This window comes from Solea senegalensis, linkage group LG10 (genome assembly GCF_019176455.1).
Source record: "Solea senegalensis isolate Sse05_10M linkage group LG10, IFAPA_SoseM_1, whole genome shotgun sequence".
Taxonomy (NCBI): Eukaryota; Metazoa; Chordata; class Actinopteri; order Pleuronectiformes; family Soleidae; genus Solea; species Solea senegalensis.
In genome coordinates this window covers 6,613,715-6,635,722 of record NC_058030.1, presented here as the reverse complement: position 1 = coordinate 6,635,722, position 22,008 = coordinate 6,613,715, and the positions used below count along the sequence as shown (strand labels likewise).

The 22,008-nt window shown below is 40.4% G+C and overlaps 1 protein-coding gene across 4 annotated transcripts in view; it reads left to right on the top strand.

The window, feature by feature from the left end:
* LOC122776427 overlaps positions 1–22,008 on the top strand; it is a 35,593-nt gene that overhangs the window by 11,376 nt on the left and 2,209 nt on the right. For 3 of the 4 annotated variants that reach the window (XM_044036964.1, XM_044036963.1, XM_044036961.1), the window contains 6 exons: positions 661–733; positions 9,915–9,965; positions 15,852–16,036; positions 18,407–18,520; positions 19,744–19,883; positions 21,586–21,637. In XM_044036964.1, coding sequence (XP_043892899.1) covers positions 669–733; positions 9,915–9,965; positions 15,852–16,036; positions 18,407–18,520; positions 19,744–19,883; positions 21,586–21,624 — 594 coding nt within the window. In that variant the 5' untranslated portion in view covers positions 661–668 and the 3' untranslated portion in view covers positions 21,625–21,637. The remainder of the gene's footprint in view (positions 1–660; positions 734–9,914; positions 9,966–15,851; positions 16,037–18,406; positions 18,521–19,743; positions 19,884–21,585; positions 21,638–22,008) is intronic. The other variant, XM_044036962.1, reaches the window with a different exon arrangement.

Genomic DNA, 22,008 nt, shown 5'->3' with positions numbered 1-22,008 from the left:
ATCGTCTGTATAAGCTGAACTATTTTAAGGCCCTGAAACTGTTATTTATTTTATTTCAGTTTATGTTGCTCTTGCACCTGAGGGCTGGTTTTTTTTCTTGTCTCATTGCGCTGCTATAATTGAACTTTTATTTTATTTTCCATATTATGATCATCTGCTTTATACATGAACCACTCTGTGTTGCATTTTTTATGTGCTATATAAACTTTATTATGATTTACAAATACACCTGTTCACATACTGCGTTGGTTTCGATCAAAACCAAATAACACAGGCATAACCCTGACACATTAACTTCGATTAATCAATGTTTATTGATTTATATTGATGTGTGCTAAAAATGTGCATTTAATGAGCAAAAACTCAAGAGGCAGTTGCATAGTGTTTCTTTTATTTGAGCAGGTTAACATCCCAATGTGATTTAAAGCTTATAAGAGAGCTGGTTAAGAGGGCAGCAATAAAGGAATTGCAAAGAAATTTTTTTCAGATAAATCAGAACATAACCTATAACTCATCAAACTGTAATCTGCTCTGATGCTGTCAGGTTCTTCTGTGCTTTGCTTCAGAAGAAAAGACTGGTCACTTCATCACTGTCGTCCTCAGCTCAAGTGGTGAGACACAGCGTCGGCCACTAACCCGATCTGACTCTTTGTTTTTCAGACACCAGGATGAACGGCGAGCAGAGAGTCGGTCGCACCACAGCAGCCAAGAGAGGAAGCACCGCCCTTAAAAGGTGAGATAAAGGTTAACCTTGTGTTTCAGATATATTAGTGTCAGTGGATAGCATTAATCAGAATTATAGTTGAAGTAGCAGTAATGATGTTTATATGGGTTCAAATGGGCCTAAACAGCTTCAGTAATTTGTTTCTGTCATCATCAAACTAAGTGAGAGTGAGAAAGCGGAATCTTCTGCCTCTGGCTGCAGATTTGTGGTTGTGCCTGTTCACAATAGCGATGTTGTGCCTAACCCTAACCCAGCTAACATGTCTTTAACTTGGTTTGACTCCTATTCTTATCGATGTTTTTACGAAATTTGTGGGGATGGGTATCGCTATCTGTCAAAATCACGGTCCCGGATATCGGACAGATAAAAATGAAGATTCCGATACAATCCAAAAATCCTATATATCGCATGCTTCACTACGCACAAGCTGTAAAAATGTGAATAAAAATCAGCAAAAGCATTTTAGCTGAGTCATGTTTGGGCTGTTTATTTCTTCTTTTTGGGAAAACAATATTTGTCACACAGTTTGATGATTATGTCTTTGAAATGACCCAGCACAAATGTGTTGTGAACAGCTTCATAGTTCATAATAATGGTCTAAAATTAATGTATCGGATTAATATCGGTATCGTTAGATACTCCAGTTTTTGATATCAGTATCGTCTGGAACTATCCCTTGTAATTTGTCTGTCTGACTTCCTGTCCATCTGTATTTAAACGCTTCACTGCAGACCGTCCTTTTATTTCTCCTCTGGTCGTAAACATTTTGAGCGACGTGGTGAGGCTTTTTAGGTTCAGAAACATTCATGGAAACAACATGGTTATTTCTCAGTGGCTTTAATGTTGCCTTTTTATGTGTGAAGCTCACAGTGAGTGACGGTCCAGCTGTCCCTTAGACATAACCTCATTCTCTGTTTACATGCAAATCAAAGCCAAACTGTGCTACAAATCCCTCTGCCGCCCACCGCTGGATGGATTAAAGCGAACACGACTCTGTGCCGGCCCAAGCTTGGATTAAAAGCCAGGCAGCTGCACAGGCAGGTCTGCTGTGGCTCAGGATCTGTGCAGAGAACCTGTGGAAACAGTTACGGCATGGACTAACACTTTTTAGACTTTCAAATTATTCAATTACTGCAGCACTGAGAGACAGCAGGCTCAAATAAGCTTTAATCCTTAGATCACAAGTGGTGAAGGTGAGGTGATGGGTCATAGTTCTCAGTTTGGATAGAAAATCATTGCGGATTGTGAATCTGCCATATTCATTATGAGTGAGGCCAACAATTTCAGCTCAATTCTCTACAGCATTAGGCAAATATAGTAATTATGTGGCTGTGATGTGTGTACATAAGCAGGGCTCCTGCCTCTCAAAGAGGGAATAATGGAACATCAGTGTCAAAAATTATGAAGCCACTAATAAAACAAGAATAAAATTAATATCTAGTCATTTGTAAGTGTAATATTGACTGTGCATATTCTGTAATGTGACTTCATTCCAGAATTGTCTCACATAGAAATTGATTCAGGACTGCTAGTGGACTGGCTAGTGGAGTGGTTTCGCTGTCCTGAATGTAACCAAAAACCACAGAGACAGCATATTCAGACTGAGATTGTCAGATAAATAGAAAGGTGTGTGTGTTTGAAAATGGCCAAAGACTCCACACACATTCTGTGTGTGTGTGTGTGTGTGTGTGTGTGTGTGTGTGTTGTTACTGTTGTCTTAGGGTTTTTTTCCCATTGGAACACAGCAGGTTGTTTTCCAGATGGGTCCGACCTCCTTCGCTGTTTCCTAATCAAAACTAACAACACAGTACCTGCTCTGAGCAGCGGAGAACTTGCTTCAGATAAAAACGTACAGGAACTCAGTGAGTACCCACCATTTGTCAATGACAGAAAGTTTTCATCAGCAAGAAGGCAAGCAACTTAGATTGTTGTGGTCTGACTGTTTTTGGCATTTCAAAGTCAATTCAAAGATGCAAGTAAGTGGGAATTTTTTTTGCCAGGCAAAGTCAATCTCATGAATCATGCTATGCAAAGTACCTCTAATGTACCAGCCGTACACTCAATACATGGTAAATGGTTTGTATTTATATATAGCGCTTTTCTAGTCTTGATGCTTGAAGTTTAAAGCACCTTTGAGTGGTAATACAGTCAATCCTGTGTTTGGCTTTCAACATTGTGCATAATCTCTTGAAATTCTCCTTGTCTGTCCCTCATTTGCTTTGTTGGGATCTGGTTATTCTAATGCTGTGGCAAGGCTTCAAATTAGTACACTAACACTGGCACTGCTACTGAAATACGAACCAGACTTACAGAGTCTCATTTAGCATCTTTCTGGGCAAAAAAGGAGAATATAAAGTAACCTTTGTGTAGCTGCAGTAATGGTATTATTATCCTGGAATACACAGCAGACTGATTCTGTGTCTCTGCAAGAGAGTCTCATTGGTACCATGGTCTACTTTTTAGTCACAAGTCTTAGGTCATCATACTTCATTTTTGTCATGGTTTCATATTTTAAATATTTGTTTTGCTTGCTCAGATACTGCAATGAATTTCATGTCATCTTCTACCCTCTGATTCTTTGTTCTGCGTTCAGAGCTTCTCTCAGACTGAAGCCCTCAGAGAACCTCTGTTAGCTCTGTACTGCATTTTAAATCACCTCTCTACTCACAGACAGTCTTTTTTTTTTATTCTGAAGAGAAGTTTTTTTTGTTTTTTAAAGCCGACCCTACAGACACACAGGTGCATCCTTCAGATCTCAACAGTGAGGGTTACAGGCTTCATCTCTGCTGCTGTACTTCTGTCTCTACCTGCCCTCCATGTGAAAGACATGAGTGCCGACAATATGTGTCGTCTTCAATGTAAGACAAGAAGTATTTGAATCAACTTCTGGCATTTTTCAGACCCATTTCTTTAAAGTTCCTTTAAACATTTCTTTTTAAAGACTGATTCTCAGGTCTGATTTTTGTATTTTGCAGTTATTCTGCTCACGCACAAGCAGATCCGTCCTTTCAGCAGCGAATGGTTCACTTCTCCAGTGTCCTGCATTCACCTCGTAAATAGCAATGCACCAGGCGTGGTGTTGGCCCCAGAGTGGCGATAACCCAAAATATAACAAACATTAAACATGTTTTAAACATAATGGAGAACATTGTCTCCCCTCCCCCTCATCCCCAGAGACTCAATTTTTGCCAGGTAGTTTGAGGATTTAATTTAATCCTGCACAAACAGAAAGACGGATCTAGTAAACGCTAAACCCCTTTTCCATAACATAACCATGAACAGAATTTGCAGGCTGTAAATTAAATATTAAAATTGCGATATAACTGGCTGTAATAATGTTATCAGTGAAGCCAGCATTTCAGTTTACCTCCTTTATGACTTAATACAATCAATTTCTTACATTTAAGACAAACGTTAAACGTTAAAGAGAGGACAACATTATAACCAGTTAAACTGCATTGTCACATCTCTGGGCAGTTACTCCTTGACCTCATAACAACCCATTTTGTATCCAGTAATCCATATAGTATATGCACAAATGACCGTTTCTCGATTGTGTAAATTTGACTTGATGTGCTGCGCAATCATATGCGGCATAGCATGAAATGATAGACCTTGTTTTGTATCGTCACACAGTATGGATCACTGTGTCACTGCTTCAGCTGCTGTTCGTCTCATATTATTTTCAATACACATTCATTTTGCTCAAGTGTCAGAGACGAGCAACATCACCAAGCCCCGCTGCTCCGAGACACAAGGCATGCTGGGATGCCTGCGGGTCATTTCCCTACGAATCCCTGGGAACCAGTGTTTAATTAACTGATGAAGAGGCTTTTCCGTCTCCCTGCAGACTTTCCTTTGTCCTGTTTTCTCACTGATCAGTGGGTTTGTTGGAGGTCGACTCCAACGCTGTATAAACATTGTTTTAACCACATGCAGGAAAGATCAAAGGAGTGAGGATAAATCATTGATTGAGGAGAGAGAGAGAGAGAAAGAGAGAGAAAGATAGAGAGAGAGCAACTATTTATATGCACAACACTTTAATTATGTGTTCTTGTCCCACGATCGCCCTACTGAGATGTGTTGAGTGAAAAGAAATGAATCAGCATTTTCTTTGTGGAGAGCACAGTGGAGAACAGCTCGATGAAGAGGCTGCAACCCTCCATCTCTGAACAAAAGCATTTAACACACACGCGCACACACACACACACACACACGCACACACACACACACACACACACACACACACAGGGATGATAATCTAGTTCAAATTTCAATCTTGCCTCTGATGGAGCTGTGATGGCGACTGATGTTTTCCCCTGTTTCACCTCATCAACTCTGAAATGTGTTTCCAACCAGACAAAACATGCAGTTTAAATGTAATTAAGATAATAACGCAGGTTCACGGATTATGCGTTAGTGAAGTGGCTAGCACTGTTGCCTCACAGCGAGAAGGTCAAAGGTTTAAATCCTGGTTTGACCAACGACCTTCCTGCATGGACTTTGTTTGTTCTCCCTCTGTGTGTGTGTGTAGGTTCTCTCTCTCTCAGGTTCCTACCAACAACATGCAGATTAGGTTAATAGGACACTCTAAGTTGACTGTAGGTGTGAGTGTGAGAGTGCATGGTTGTTTGTCTCTGTATGTTGGTCCTGTGATGGACTGGTGACTTGTTCATGGTGTGACTCTGCCTTTTGCCCTATGTCAGCTTCAGATTGGCTCCAGCCCCCTGCAACCCACATGTGAAGGATAAAGCGATGGAGAATGAATGAATGAATGAAGGCAGGTTCACGGGGAGACGCATAAGGCTCTGCTTTTGCTGAGTCGCTATTATTTGGAGCAAAGTGTTACAAAATGTCCCAGACCTCTTACATTCATTTTTAATTTATATTTATTGTATTCATATTTAATTTTGCTAAAATCTTACATGAAATATATATACTGTATACAAAAAACGTTTTATCTTTTATATATATTTATCCTTTTCTAAGTTACAGAGTGTCCAGAACTACATTGCTGCCATGTTTTAACACAAAATACTTACTCTTGTTGCCTTCAGTGTACTTAATGGCCTCACCATCATTTTTATCGTTACTACCTATGATTCAACAATTCTCCACTGCTGCATTTCTTTGTATTAGTCCAAAAACTGTCCTAATCTTAAGCAGGTGTACATTTATTTGGTAAGACTTGTTATCAGTGGCTAAAATCAGGTTTTTGTATTCTTATTTTCAGTGATAACAAGCTTATCCCCCCTGAACTATAATTTTGAGGGAACTATATAAATAATGTGAAATTATTAGTTCATCCACCAGCTGTATTTACATGTCAGATGCTGGTTGGTTGCATCACCATGCAGTCCCCATCTCTAGTTTGGTCACCACAGTGACCCACTGACCTCATGTTGACCTCAGAGGTGGTGATAGCCCTTCGGTCCGAGCTCTGAGTGACCTGAGGTGGCAAGAACATGGCTGGATGCCCCATTAACCTTCTTTTCTCACCACCCCACAGTACAGTACGCCAACGCTGACTTATTACTCTGCAGGCTGGTGAGGGAGGGAGGTAAATCAGAATAAATGGATGTGGCGGTGTGTGTGTGTGTGTGTGTACACGTACGTGCTTGTGAGGAAGATTAAACCAAACAACTCTGTGTGGTCTCACCTGCTGCCAGACTTATACACTCAGAAAGATATGAATATGTATGAACACATACAAATACACACACACACACACACAGTATTTGGTGTGTGAAGGGGCAGGCAGGCTTGGGGGGGGACATTGATGGTGAATGTTATCAGTAATGTTGGAGGGAGTGAGCCGTAACTAGTGGCTATATAAATGCAAATTTCTCATTATTCCCTTGCTCTTCCATATGCTGCGTTGGATCAAGTTTGGTTCAGCTGCTTCCCCGGCAGCTCACCTCCTCTTTTTCTCTCTCGCACCTTGTTATGCTTCATCTATCACTAGATTATTGCCACGGAGGCGACTCCCCTTCTGTTGTTGACCTCTCATATCACTTGTTGCTAAATTAAATACATTTCTCTCTTCTTTTTCTTTTTTTTTCTTTTAAAGACAGGACAATTGAGCAGATCGTTGATTTCTCGTCCTCCTTTCAAACCCTCTTCAAATGCTGTATACTGACATTCCTTGCAGCTGTGTAATTATTCCCTAAATACACCATTAAGGTCAGAAGCAGTGCAGCACCGAGCAAGTTAAAAGCCTATTAACACCTGAAATGGCTTCTTCACTGTTGACGTGTTACATAAAGCACTTTGTGCTGCAATGTCTATTTGTATGAATCGTCTGACGATTCAAACTCAAATACTATATAATGTAAGAAAGGAAATGGTAATGGTAATTCTATTTTGGTGCTTAATGTTATCTCAATTCGAATGAACACAACATGTTTTCACACAGCTCTAGGATTCACAACGTCAGCCTATTCAGTCCTAGTCAGTCCATAAAAAAATCTTTTTCAGATTCTTGTTCAAGATGCTCCACTCAGCATATGTGTAAAGTTGTAGTGTTAACAACACCCCCCCCCCATTTCACTTCAATCGAAATCACTTCATTACACCATTCATTGACCCATTCAATACTATTTATTTTGTTGTTTTCCCAGAAAAAAATCCCCTATCCCCCTGTAAAAGGAATACTTATGACTACTCTAGTCTAACTGCTCTGGGGAAATAGGGTTTGGAAATGCAATAACTTTAATTGTACCAAGTCAAACCAGATCAAATAGCAACAATTGACTTCCTATAACAGAAAGTAATTTAAATGCTCACAGAGCTGCTGGGAAGTTAGTCAGGGGGAAGTGATATTGGTCCTGTTGGAAGAGAACTCCAGAAATGGTTGAATCACCTGATATGGACTCAGTGTTCTGTTCCAACAAAGAGCTTCTTTCATGTGCTGCTTCATTCCAAACATCCTAGATAATCAAACAGTGTGTGTGAGACATAAAAGAGTCGTTTATTGTGATCATGGACTCAGAGTAGTGGGGGCCTCCTACTGCTCAATAGTCATGTTTGAAGGTTTGCTCCTACACAGCTCAATAGGAAACGCACCGCCGGGCCCAAGCACAATGTCAGCCTCGGATCAATGTCGTCGTTAATTGCTGATTCATACCCATCATGGCTGATGAAGATGAATGATGGCAGCAGCAGGGGAAATGATCCGAATGAAATGGGTACCAAAATCCCCCTGTTTTCTTTCTACCTTTACCTGGCCATCGCTCTGTTTCTTTCCAACCACCAAGGTCTGTCTGACTGTCTTCTCTCTATTAAAGAGGCTTATCAGTGGTGTGTGTAAGTGTGAGAGAGAGATGGTTATTGATTCCTCCTGAGTGGATAAACAGTTTGGAGTTCAGTCTACTTCTCTCTGTTGTCTGTCCAGATGAGGAAAGGACCAATTCATCTTCTGTCTTTGGGTTTAGATGTAAATCTACTGCTGTCAGGATGATGTGGTGGTCGACAGCCAACAGGCAACATCTCTCGGCGGTTAGAGAATAGGTTTTACCTGTTAACAGTCAGAAATGCAGATATACCAAGCAGAAATGATTCTATGGTCTGGCTTTTATGTTCTAGGATTTTTCATTAGGGCCCGAGCATGAGGCTTTGCGGTTATTTCTGAGGGGGTTAATGTGCATAAAAACCCTTGACACTTTGCATGGAAGTCAGGTCCGGCAAAAATGTGATGACATAGTTCCCGGACCCATGCGTTGCTCAAGGGCTCTATAGCGCCCCCTAAGGTGAAAACATTCCCCGAAACTTGGTGGGAAGATGTTATAGACCAAGACGAACAAAAATGTCGATATGCACCCTACGTAAGTGTGTAACTCATCTAAAAGTGCTGTACAGAATGATGTCAATGAAAATCAGTGAAAAAGAAAACATAATAAATTCATTGGTTGGACTCGTAATGTTCTCTCAACTGTCTTAAACTATGAGAGGTCCAAATCCAGAAGGAGTTGTTGCTGTTCATGTTTAGGTCAAAGGAAGAAACCAAGCCACCAGCATTTATTTGTTTGACACTTTTTCACAGACACCAGAATCACTTTTCTGTCCAGCTGTCAGCTCAGTTCCAGCTCATACATGTACACTTTGTAACCAGGAGTCATGTAAAAGTGTGGAAAATACAACTTGTACCAGCTGTTTGTGGTTTTGTTGACCTAATATAACAGCTCTGCTCTGCCCAGAAGCTGCCCAACACTGTGCTAAGTAGGTCTGAGTGCCATCTGCTCAGTTCAGTCTGTGGTGCTGCTCCCGAGTCACCGCACTGTTATGCACAGACTTTAAAAGGTGGATTATGAGGCTCAGTCCCATTTCACCCCTTGCCCCTACCAATTTGCCCCTCGGATTTGCATATTTATATGTAGTTGTAGGATGATTCATTACTTGTTGCGGGAGAGGGATGGAGTGGAGAGAAATTTAGAAATTGGCCCTTTAAACAGAGATCAGGAACATGAGCCAGTTTAACCGAATCCAAAGAAATGAATAGAAAAATTGTTGTTTAGCAAGGTTGTGGAGCTACGCTAACCACACCATAATCTAGTCCACTTGTATTCAAGTGGACTAGATTATAGGTATAGTAGGTGGAGGGGTATAATGACAAATGCGATCAGGCCTAAAATTGATCAATTATAATCAATATCAACATATCACTGCTAACACAGTGACCAAACATTTAGGTTTCATTTCTGGTGCAGTGCAGCTCAGGGCAGTGACAGATTGTCAGGTGTCAGATCTGGTTTCAAGAAGGTTTATCAGTGACACCGTGGTCCATGAAATAACAATATTTACTGCAGCCACGTGTATTCTCCTCTGTCTCACTGACAAGGTAAACATATAAATACACTGTTTACTCTTTGACTGGCAATGTCTTGTGTTTCTGATGCTGTATGTCTCAGCCTTCAGTGTTACTCATGTATTTCTAGCTAATTTTTCATGAATTTCTAATGACCATTTTCTAATTTGTGCTCTCTGCACTTTTTGAAGACGCCAGTTCAGATTACACCCCGCTCTCGCCTTCGTACTTGTAGCCTTCTTTGAAGTAAGAAATGCTCCAAATTTGAACCAATTCCGTGGACATACAGTACAACAAAAATGGTTTTGTTCTTGCCTATAGCTTCACTTATCAGTCTGAATGCCAATTACTACTGTGTGTAAGCTTCACGTCTCTTTCTCTCCTCAGATCCGGTGATGACATTGAGTACAACAGATACACTGAGGACCACTATAATAGGTACAGCAAACATCTGTATTATGTGTTTTTTTATAAATGGTTCACACATTTATATGATTTGGCTTCTCACGCTGTACATGTGTGAAGAAGCCGAGCAACTGATCAAGAGCTTTTGCATTAGGACGGATACTATCAAGAACCTGAAGCAAACCATTTTTAAAAAAAATGAAAATGAATGAATGAATTTCTTAATTTGTATGTCACACACCTAAAACAAAATCTGTGTTGCATGGCTTCTCAATTCTCTGTGATAGAGTGACTGATGCAGCAGCTCTCGATGACCTCTGAAATCTCATCTCACCATTTCAGTGTTTGCTGAATGTATTTTCCAAGTGTCTCAGATGACACATATTGGGGCTGGGAGGAGGAAATGGGTCACTCACTGAAAACAGGAATTACCTCAACTCCCCATTTGTTTCTGACATGAGTTGGCAAGCTCACATCCTGTTTGATGGCAGCGTACACTAGACTCTGAGGTTGGTAAAAGATCTGCTTCTCTTTGACAGCTGTTTGCAAATCCAGGAGAAGATGGAAAGTGTGAGTGGAACCCTGGTTAATCTTGTTGTGTTCGGCTTTCAGCCATTTGAACTATTTTGTGTGGATGAATGCAGCTGTTGGTCTGCCCTTCCTCTCCCCTCAATTTAGACTTTTTCTGCTTGGAGACAAAACGACAAAGGATAAGTGACTCACACTCTGTGACAAAATCCTGAAAGAAGAGAAAGTGACAGAACAACTGTAGCTCGAAAGAGGATTTGCTGAAAATCAAGAGTGTGTGTATGAAAATGATTTCCATCTGTTGGATTAACATAATACAGTTTTACTCAATCATTTCCTAGGGTATTGTGAGGTAATAAAATGAAAAATACACTATTTATGCTTTAGGACAGTTCTAAATTTGGTCAGATTAGACCAAACACTGGATACAAGGGTTATGCATGCATGGTGTCATTTGGAGTCCAATACACCTGACCAATCATCAGTGTCTCCTGGCTGCCAACGATGATGTTTCATCTTGTATTTATAGCATCTGTGACTACTAACAAAGGTGTGATAGAAACATAACAGCATGTTCAGTTTTCTTTTGTTATTACATTTTAAATGGTGTCATTTTGCAATTACATTTTACTCTCAGTTCACAAAACAACAACACTCACTGCCAGTATTTGGCGAGGAAATGTTCCACTACAGCAATTTAGAGAGTTGTTAATTCAGTGAAAGCAGCAGTTGAGTTGGTTATAAATCCCCTTCTCTTTTAAACCCCCGCTTGCATTTCCTGCTCCATCAGCCACTCTGAACTCCCTTTAGCTCACTGCATGAAGCCAAAATCAAATCACAGCAAAGTTGCAGAAAAACCTGAACACATACAGAGAGGCTACCGTATGAGTCCTGACACAAACACTCACAAGCTGAGATAACACTTGTAACACAAAAATCTACCATTATTAAGTTAAATATGCACAAATATGGAGGGTAATGTTCAGTTGCATGAGAACCAGAACGTAGCATTGTATAATTCTGCAGGGAAACATGCAGTAGGCAGGATGACTGGAAAAATAGTTGATGGTTGAGATTCAGCAGGTCATTAAAATGCTTGTGGTTCTTTGTCCTGAGCTCATTATAAGTAAACACAGACAGACTTGTTTCATACATGTCAAATAGCCTGAGGCAGTTTCTCGTCTTTGGTTACACTGACATGTGTTTTATTCATGTAGTCCAAATTCACAGTTCCTCAGTGGGCTTTATGATCTGTACACGTAGTGTTTTTTTAAGTAAAAAAAACATAGAAACTCTGCTCCAGATTTGCAGGTCGTCCACCTTGGCCCAGCATTTCAGAACCAACAAAACTGAGAAGTTTTAAAATAATACTGACAATGACTCAGTTACTTGTAATTACCTGGTCATTTTTTTCACAACTCATTTATGAAATATCTTACTTTCAGTTTTCACCAATGGAAAATACAAAACAACAACCTTGTCTGTTCCCTTGACTTTCCACAGATAAAGATTAAAAAAGAACATAGAAAAAAAAGCTCAAATCGAACAGCAGTGGACTGACAGCAGCTGACTGCCCCACCACAGGCTGAGAACAGAGATCACTGCTGGCAGCCAAGGACAGGTGGAGGAGGAGAATTGTGAAAGAGAGGTGCAGGGGAGAGAGGGAGAGTCTGACAGCATGAACGACGAGTATGTTGGCAGCTGGCAGTCGCTCAGATAAGCACTCTACTCAGTTCATGCATCATCCTTTTTGTCTTTTCCTCAATCGGCCACAGGACTTACCAGGAAAACGATTGCTTCACTTGTACCATTGTACATTTTCATAGCTCTCATGGTAGTGCTCCTAACAACGCTGTGCAACACTGCTTAATCGCAGGAGAGTCAAGCATCCCAACTCTTATTGGTTAGTGTTGGACCATTACAAATTGAATTTAACCCACATATTTTAGAAATAGATGTTGTAATGCAATTCCAAGATGAACTCCTGCAGTATCTTAGGTATATGAGGCTGGAAAGTTTGAAAACTGCTCCCTCTTCCTGCATCAACATCCATTGAGAAAAACTTTTTAACTCTTGGTGCGGCTGGTCTACTGCTGCCTAAGTGGGTGTGTGTGTACATTAGAAAGGAGGATTTCAAACACTGAAGACAAATAATAACACTTTTGAACTGATGAAGGCAGCAGAAAATCAATATCTTCTCTGAGTTGTGATGTAAAATCAATGGTTTTCTCAATGTCCCTTGGTTTTGGCTGGAATGTGCAGTTTACAAAACTTCAATTTTCTGTCAATCATTCAGATAAATCTCCAAACACATTCAGTAATCATTAAAACCCTGCACAGTTCAAAAGTCATTGACTGACAACACAACATGCACACACAAACATGATGAATGTCTGTAAATGTTGACAGTATTTTGTGTGTTTGTCCAAATTCAACACAATGGTCTGAGCAGATTTCATGCTGGCTGAGTTTTCTGCAAAAGCCTGTAGGAATGATCAAGAGCATCTCATTTATGTATTTATTTATTTATTTATTTTATTACACAGCTTAAGTGTGCACGTGTAACTTTTCACCATGTGTAGCGTCTACAATGCCGTCCTATAAATATTAATAAGTGTTTATCTGCTGGCTTGTGGATTATCAGCTTAGTTAGGTACAGTAGCTCTTGTCAACCAACACACCCACACACACATGCCCATTCTTGTCTTTCTATAGTTGTGAGGACACGAATGCAGCTTTTCCACTACATGGTCTTTGCAGGATAGTACCTGGCATTTTTTTTGGTACCTTCTCTGGCGAGGTTCTGAGTGAGCTGTAGATCAGTTAAAAAGACTTAACAATGCTGAAAACTTACTTAGTTAATCTCCAACATTCAGCATGGAAATCTCAATATTAAACAGGAGAACCGCTATACTGCTGTATTTCCACTATATTTCTACTACAGTTTCATGCAGCCGTACTGTGATGACCCCGCCCACATTGAGCAGGTACTATAGTAATGGAAAACCAACAAAACTGCGGCGAGTTGAGTCGTGTCAGGGCCATGTAGTGGAAAAGCGACATAATAGAAATACCTAGCCTTCACCATCACAGCCGATTGCCTGACACTTACCCTCACTTTGAATTCTCCATATACTCGATTATTTGTGTATTCATTTCCAAGTAACCTAAGCCTCATTCCACTCCTGCTGAATTTTAAGATGAATAGTGATGTGGAGTTTCACAAATTGTATAAAAACCAAATCTCGCTGACCCCCCTGAACCATTTCATATAGAATCTAGTGAAGTATGTTTATAGTAACATCTCTTCAGCTGTTACCCTAAAACCAAGTATTATCACAAAAAGGTGTTTTGAGGTTTAAGACTTGGTTTTAGAACGTGAAGCAGACAGTGTATTATCTTTTTTTGTAACGCTCATCTAGTGAAAACCCTAGAACATGGCAAACAAAACAATGTTCTTTATTCATTAATTAAACAATCTGCTAAAGCATAGTTTGAAATATTGGCTGCGTGCAGGTGTGTTTTATGAATGCTTAACTGTGTGCATGTGTAAGTGACGGGGAAGGAGATGAGGAGTGTTCATGTGTGTTCTTCCTCCAGCTGTAGATGGCTGCTGTGATAGACAGCAGAGGTTGACAGGCAGAGGGAAGGAGACCTCCTCTATCGCTCACTGCATCAAATTGGAGCTGTCAGCGCGCTTTCTCCCACAGCACAACACACACTGTCAGACAGCAACAACAGTGGGAGAAAACACAGCATCGGCAAGCGGCAACATGCAGGAAACACTAAAGGACTGAGGGTGGAATTGTTTGGTGAAATCAAATCAGTGCCGCTCATTTATTTTTTATAAGATAAATCACCCCGTCCTTCAGAAAGTTTCAGCTCACCTCCAGCAGGTAACTCCAAGAGCCAAACAGCTGCTGCATGTCTAAGACCAGATTCACTTTCAGTTGACTTTCATCTCTAGCTACATAATGATTGCAGAGCTCTCGCTCTCAATTAATTTTTTATAGATCACTTTAATGTATTTATTAGAATAAAGGGATATGTAAAGCAGGTTAGTGGATGACACTGAGGAAAATGTCCCTAGTTTAAGGTTTTTAATATTCAGTATTCCGAAGCACTCCCTCCTGAGGTACATTTGAAGGTTGCAGCAGGTGCTATTTTATATGTTTTATTACTATTTAATGTGTTTTCTTCCCAAATCAAGTGTCTTAGTCTAACCTGCTGTGGCTGTCACCTTCATGTCTGTTGGTTCCCACTGAAGATGTAAATGATGCTCAAACTAATTTGTGAAATCATTATTTTCAAACCCAAACAGCTACATCTCTGTGCTGAGCGAAGGTGAAGAGGGAGATGCACTAAACGGGAAGCTGGAAAGTTGGTTTAATAAAGTCGTTAAATGCACCACTTCATGATAACTGCTTGGTCTGGTTCAGTTCCGCCTTCAGCGCTCTAGCACCTGTCAAACTGCTGCCTCATCTTCGTCCTGCTAAAGGTTGAACATGCCAATCAAACTAATGCAGGGAGAAGTTTAATATTCAAATAAATATATGCAGTATGAATGTGACCTAATTACATTTGACCCAAAGGCCTGAATACCAAAGAGCTGTGTGAACAGACAGGTCATCATTCATCCCACTCTCATTTATCTTCCAACAAGTAAGCGTCATCCCTGATAAACCTGGTTCCTGCTGACTGTGTGTGTGCGTTTTAGTTATGGACAGCGGGGTGGTGCGGAGGATAGTGTTGTCTCCTCACAGCAAGAAGGTTCTGGGTCCAAACCTGGATTCTACCGCAGCCTTTTTGTGTGGTGTGGTTTGAAATGTGGTTTAACTCAGGGGTGTCAAACATACGGCCCAGGGGCCAGAACCGGCCTGCCAGAGGGTCCAATCCGGCCCACAGGATGAATTTGTTAAAATTTCACACTAATTTAAACGTAATGTCAAATGCTCCAGATACCTGTTGTTGAAATTGCACTTATATTTCTCAAGAAATTTCATGTTTTGTAAAATTATCCTTCATTAAATGTAAAACAAAGGAGAAAAAACAAAGCAGTTCTTGTTGTTCATAGGTTATTATTCCATTATTTTGCTATTTTTACTGGTCCGGCCCCCTTGAGATCAAATTGTGCTGTATGTGGCCCCTGAACAAAAATGAGTTTGACACCCCTGGTTTAACTGCTCTAAATGTCTTATACTGTACGAATGTGAGTCTGGTTGTGTGTGTCTCTTAAAGACAGTATGTACAAAAGACATAGTCTCCGAGTCCTCGCACCAACAAGGACGCGGCATCAGGGTCAGCTCTACTGCTTTCAAAATGAAGTTGGTTTGTGTGCAATATTAAACTGCATATGCATGAGTTTCAGACTCGTATGTATGTGCTTGGCAGGGTCTTTGACTACCAGCGTGTTCCCTCAGTCCCGGTGGAATCCAACACGGTCAAGCGGCTTCGTCCTTCATCATCCTCCTCCTCCTCTTCCTCCTCCACAGTGGCTCTGAGGATGAAGAGCAGCAGAGCGTCCAGTGGGAGCAACAACACACTCACCACTTCCTCCGGCAGCAGCAACACTAAATGTAAGAAATGATGCCATAATATTCACACACTCCCATTTAAGTCTCTAAATGTCAGCTTAAGTCTCTCTGACATTTAGGATATCATTTGAAGCTACTGTTTTACTTCAGTAATAGCATGAAAATGTTCACTTAACTTTGAAGACAGATACTGCTCATTTTACTCAGTCCTGTTCATCTGACATAATTATAATATTATAGATTAGGCTGCAAAGCAATACAAATTAGAGAGTACAACATGTAAGTGACGGTCACGCTTTAATCAGGTAAAAGTTAAAGGGGTGTTTCCATTTTATAGAATCTATCAAGGGCCATACTTAAGTAGAACTGCACTAACTCCTCTAATATAATGCCTGGAATGGTTTAACCCACGCAAAGAATCATTATGTCAGATGTTAATGATGATGATAATGCTCATACAAAGGAGGGTAAAGATTGTGGTTGTCCATAGGAAATATTTTCAGTTTATTTTAGGTAGTCGGTTACTGCGGGGGATGATATCTACTTCCCCCTTGATGCTAGTCCATCACTGAGTACCTCCTCCACACCTCCATTCATGATCATGAGAGAGGATCACTCCAGAGCAATGTCCAGCTGATGGCACACAGTGATACACAGATGTTTTAAACTCTTCAACCCTGTTAGTGCAGGGATCTAAAGCTCACACATGCAGCTTGACCATGGTGGTCACATTTGTGAAGACATACTCATCTCCAAATCTGCAACCGACAAGAGGCCCTTGGTAAATCCTGCATCACTCTGTGATCGTTTCCTTTCTGCCACCCCTGAGCATGTTATCTTCTATATGTGTGATGAGTCGTTGCAGTGGTAGGCCCTCGGGGAAGTGGAGAGAGGGCGGGTGGGTGTGGGAGCCAGATGGTTTCTTCATTAAATGCTTCTCTACCACGGGGCTCTCCACATTGCTATAACCCAGCCGAGCCTATCAGTGCTGGCAATTAGAGTGAGTTAATAGTGCATGGCAAATAAGAATTGTTTATACTAGTTTATTACAAGCTTTAATAGTTTTACTGTGCCCCATCACAAGGAAATTAGATTGCCTTTGCAAGCTTCTGAGGTCAAAAAGCTTTCAGTGTGGATGTAGTTTTCAGGGTCGTTTGTCGAGCTGCTGGTGGCACTGGTGGTCCATTAAAGAACACAGTGAGGGTGAAGGCCCCTGCAGTTAAAGGAGGTGGGAGAGCAGTGCAGCACTGAGAGATACTGATGGTGCAGGACTACAGACTTGATGACTGCAAAGGGTCACTGGATGACATTTGCATCTGCATGGAGTTTTAAGGACCGGGTCGTACTTTTGTTTCGTGCCTGCAGAGAGCTGCTTCACATGTTCCACTAATACTAAACAGGGGTCTGCATTAGTCTAGAATTCCACACATGCATACTCGCATCTCACATTCCATTCCAGCCTCACCAGGACTTTGTCCTCATTTGTATTTCCTTGTATGTATAGAAACAGAATTTGCTCAGTGAGGTCCAGCCTTGATGTTGAGTGATATGTTCCTTCTCTGCTGTTCACGTTCTTACCCGTGATGTTGGACTGAGGCCAGTCACATCCCAGAGATGAAACTGGGAATATTGCTGCTGTAATCACCTGGCATTCTCATGTATGAATTATGGCTGCAACTTTTAATTGATTAATCAATTATTAACAGATTCCCAAAATAATTAACAACTATTTTGATTATTAATGAATATTGGTTTGAGTTTGAATGAACATAAAACCAAGTTCTCTTATTTGAGCTTTGTAAATGTGAATATTTCCTGGTTGCTGTGACAGTCAATTTTATTCATATATAGCCCAACATCACAATTGCCTCAAAGGGCTTTATAGTCTGTACAGCAAGTGAACTCCTCTGAGGAGAAACTCCACAAAAACCCTTGTTCAGTGGGAAAAATGTTAGAAACCTCATGAAGAGCCACGAGACAGACGTGCAGTCGGTCACATGTACAGAAACAAATTCAGCAGATTACAAACAATGACAGGGAGAATGTAAATTGTGGGAAATACAGCTAATAAATGAGAGGCAGATGGTTACAATAACTGTAACATCAGCTGGTATTAACATTACTATCAATATTAGTAGAGTGAATCCTTGGTTTGTTGACATTTTGTGGTTTTTGGGAAACATTTTGTGCATTTCATGGACAAACACAAAAATGAAGATAATTGTAAGTTGCAGCCCTGTAGTTGGAACAGAAAGGGGAATGAAAGAAAATCAAAGTTCATGAAACGTCATGGACTTCATTTTCATTTCAGTCACCTGCACTGTCAATATGTCCCCAAAGCTTCCACTGTTGTCTGTTTTCTTTTCCAAAAAAAGTACCACACCAAAGCTCTCTCTCTCTGTCTCTCTGCAGTGAAGATGGCTGAGCTTTTTGCCATAAAGAGAGAGTTGACGGTAATCAAGGTTCAGATTGACGGTCTGTTGGACAGTGTGGACAAGATGGACAGACAGAGGAAGGACTGTTCAGGTAAAGGATTTTGTTTATTGTCCGTGTGTCTAGTTGGTCTGGAATCAGTTTTGTTTTGTTTTGTATTCCTTTATTATACTTGTGTAATTAAGTGTTACCCTGCAACAAAAGAACAATACATCTCCCACGTGTGTGTGTGTGTGTGTGTGTGTGTGTGTGTGTGTGTGTGTGTGCAAGTCTCTGGTTGACTGTGAGGACACATTTGGATTCAAACCTGTCTTTATCACAACTTTTTTGAGGATTACATCTTTGTTTTACGGTTAAGGTTAGAGTTGAAATGCTTACCGTCTATGAGTGTCCTCACAAAGAATGCTATGCAAACGTGTGTGTGTGTGACATCATTTTGCCTTATTTAGATTCAATGATATTGTCACACAACAGGCTTTTTTAAAATAAATATATGAGTCAGTATGAATCAGGTTCCATCACACCTGATTTGATCTACACAGAGATCCTGTTGTAATAAAAAGAACATTATCTGCATCATACATCAGTCTGAGACAGATCTAATCCAACCAGAAAACGACTGAACATTAAATTGGAGTTTATTATTGCAAATGATCTGCGGGGAGTCAGACTCAGTGTGCTGTCAGTTGTGATCCACTATCAGACTGCATCTGTGACTAATGGTTCAATGATAAAACTGCAGCCAGCGGAGCGTGGTTATGACAGCGAAGTAAACACCGATAAACAACAGCCTTATAACCTTTCATAATCTCCACCTCAGTTCTCAGGAGTCATCTTGTTTTTTGTATGTCATGTGACTTTGTTTGTGTTGTTTGTCTGTCTTGGCTGTGAGGACAAACACGTGACCATTTACACGTGTGCATAACAACTTAGAGGATCACAGTAGATTTATATGATTCTGAGACTGAAAATTGTAGTATTTCACATTATGATTAGATTATATTCGTAATGTAAATTTTTCACAAATTCATCCTGCAGGCTGGATTGGAGCCTCTGGGGGGCCAGTTCTGGCCCACGGGCCATATGTTTGACACACCTGGCTTAGACTTTTAGGGTTTAGACTTGGTTTAAGGGTAAGGGAATGCATTATGTCTGAGTGTCCTCACTGACCTCACTGAATGGAAGTCAGTAAAATACCATCTGCTCCTTTACGGTCAAAGTCAAACTACCTTCAGAGCTAAATACACTGTAGCATGACATACTGATGGTCCTCACAATGGTACTGATACTGCTCTGTGTGTGTATGTGTGTGTCAGAGTGTCCTCAGAGCAGCGAGCCCAGTGTGTCAGGTTCTCCTCACCACGGTTCAGTCAGCAGTCTGGAGAGAGAAAGTCCTGAACCAGGAGAGGCCAGCGAAGATGAGCCACTGCACTGCCACCATTACTACCCCCACAGGGTAATTATATTTACCTCTACTACCACTATGCTTTAAATACCCACTTCTAGCAGTACAGGGTTAATATACTGCATACCACAGTGACCTCCCATTATCTTGAACACAACCTCATGCGATACCCAAATGTTCCTGTACCGTCAGCCTCACCCACACCGAACCGCCACTTACTGCTCTCTGCTTACTTGAAGTTAATGTAATTCTGCCCTCTAGCGGTCAGTCAATTAATTACACCCCATCAGCAGTAAAAACTAAATTTGGGACATAAATTATAATAATTATTTCATAATATAAAATGTCCATGGAATCCCAGTGCATGTGTTTTAACTGACCAACAATCCAAAACATCTAATCATGAAGATTTTGACGGAGTGGAAATCATTTTAATTATACATTCATCAAGAAAATGGTACAATCAATCCCTTCATTTTTTGCAGGTTAAAAGCAATTGTATGTGAATGTACAATTCTATACAAGTTGGCAACCTAGGAGGTTTATTTGTTTAGTATTGTCTGGTCTGTATATTTATATTTGCTGGTCTGTATATTTAAATAATGGTGTTTTGAAAGCATATTTAGGCTGGGCATGTACTTTATGCATGACATAACAATAATATAATAATGATAACAAGAGTCAATGTATTGGCCTTCTGTCCATTCATTCACACGTCTTAACAGCGTCTCCCTGCTCCACACTGCACAGAATGTGCCTGAGAACAATGTGAGTTATCTGTCACCTTGTGGATATTTTATTCAGCACCTCACCTGTGTGATCAGCCGCGTGGAGCCGAGTGTTTCTGTTCCTTTACAGCACAACATAATGATATAGAATTAGCCTGCAAAGCTTCGTACCTGCCTGACAGAGCAAAGCTGTCTCATTAATCTCAGCAGAGGCAGCGAAAAGACCAGCCCATAATCTGCTGCATTGTTCCTCTTACAGGAAGGAACTGTGAATAAGAGAGTGTGTCAGTAATTACCGTCTCTCTCTGTCTTTGTGTGTGTGTGTGTGTGTGTGTGTGTTGCTAAATGACATCGAAATTAGGGCTGAACGATTTGAGGAAATCTCTAATGCATGAGAATTTAAAGACAGGAAGTGTTTTCAATATGCACGTATTTTATTTGTTTAAACGGGCAGTGAACATAGAACAATGAAAAACAGAATGATTAGACTGCAGCCTTTGCGATGTGCTAATAGATTCAGCTGGATTTCAACATGAAAACGATAGATTGCTCAGTGGGAATAAAAATACTGTCAGAGCAGGTGCGTGACAAATGTTTTGGTGTTTGACTTCAGTGCCCTCAATGTTCAATTGTGTCATTTTTAGTGACATCTAATGGTGAGACTGCAGAGTGCCACAAAAAGAGGACTCCGGTGCTCACACCTCATTTTTCCAAGCCAAAGAACTTCAGTAGCCTTTGTGTACTAGAAAGGACGTAAACACTCTTCCACCCACTCCATTTTGTGTCGTAAGCTTCTCTTAAAAACGTCCATCTCTGCTGCTGTAGAGACATTTCATTGCAACATGATGGCCTCCGTAAAGCAGTAAAGTGCTTATAAAATGAAAATCAAACTATTATTTATTTTAAAGTGTGTGTACACTTATATAAACATATCATTAGATTCAATTTCCGCCAATAAATTGTCCTAAATGTTACACACCGGAATTTTAACTGACCTAAAGTCCTGTTCTTACTATGTGTTCCAGATAAAGCAGTATCAGTCTGATCTAGAAGACGACCTGTGATGCTACAGCCCAGGTATGAACTTTTTGTTTCTTAAAGTATTACAGAGTTTGTAATAAGATCATAAGATGACCTCTATATTAGTTCCACCAGCAGATCAATGGAGCAACATGAAATAAATAATTGCGACACTGAGTGCTGTTGGTTGTGCTTTGGAAATACTATTCTTAAATATTATACCATATTTTACTAGATCTTCCAAACAAAGTAACAAAAAAAAGACCAAACATATGTAGGATTTATTTTTTTAAATGCATGTCAGGCAGTGTTTGCTCGTAGTCAAAATTATGACACAATAATCAGAAACAATGATTATGTAGTGAAACAAAATGTGAATGGAAAGGGTTGTGTTGATGTGTTGTCTGCACTTGATGAGTTGAGCTTAC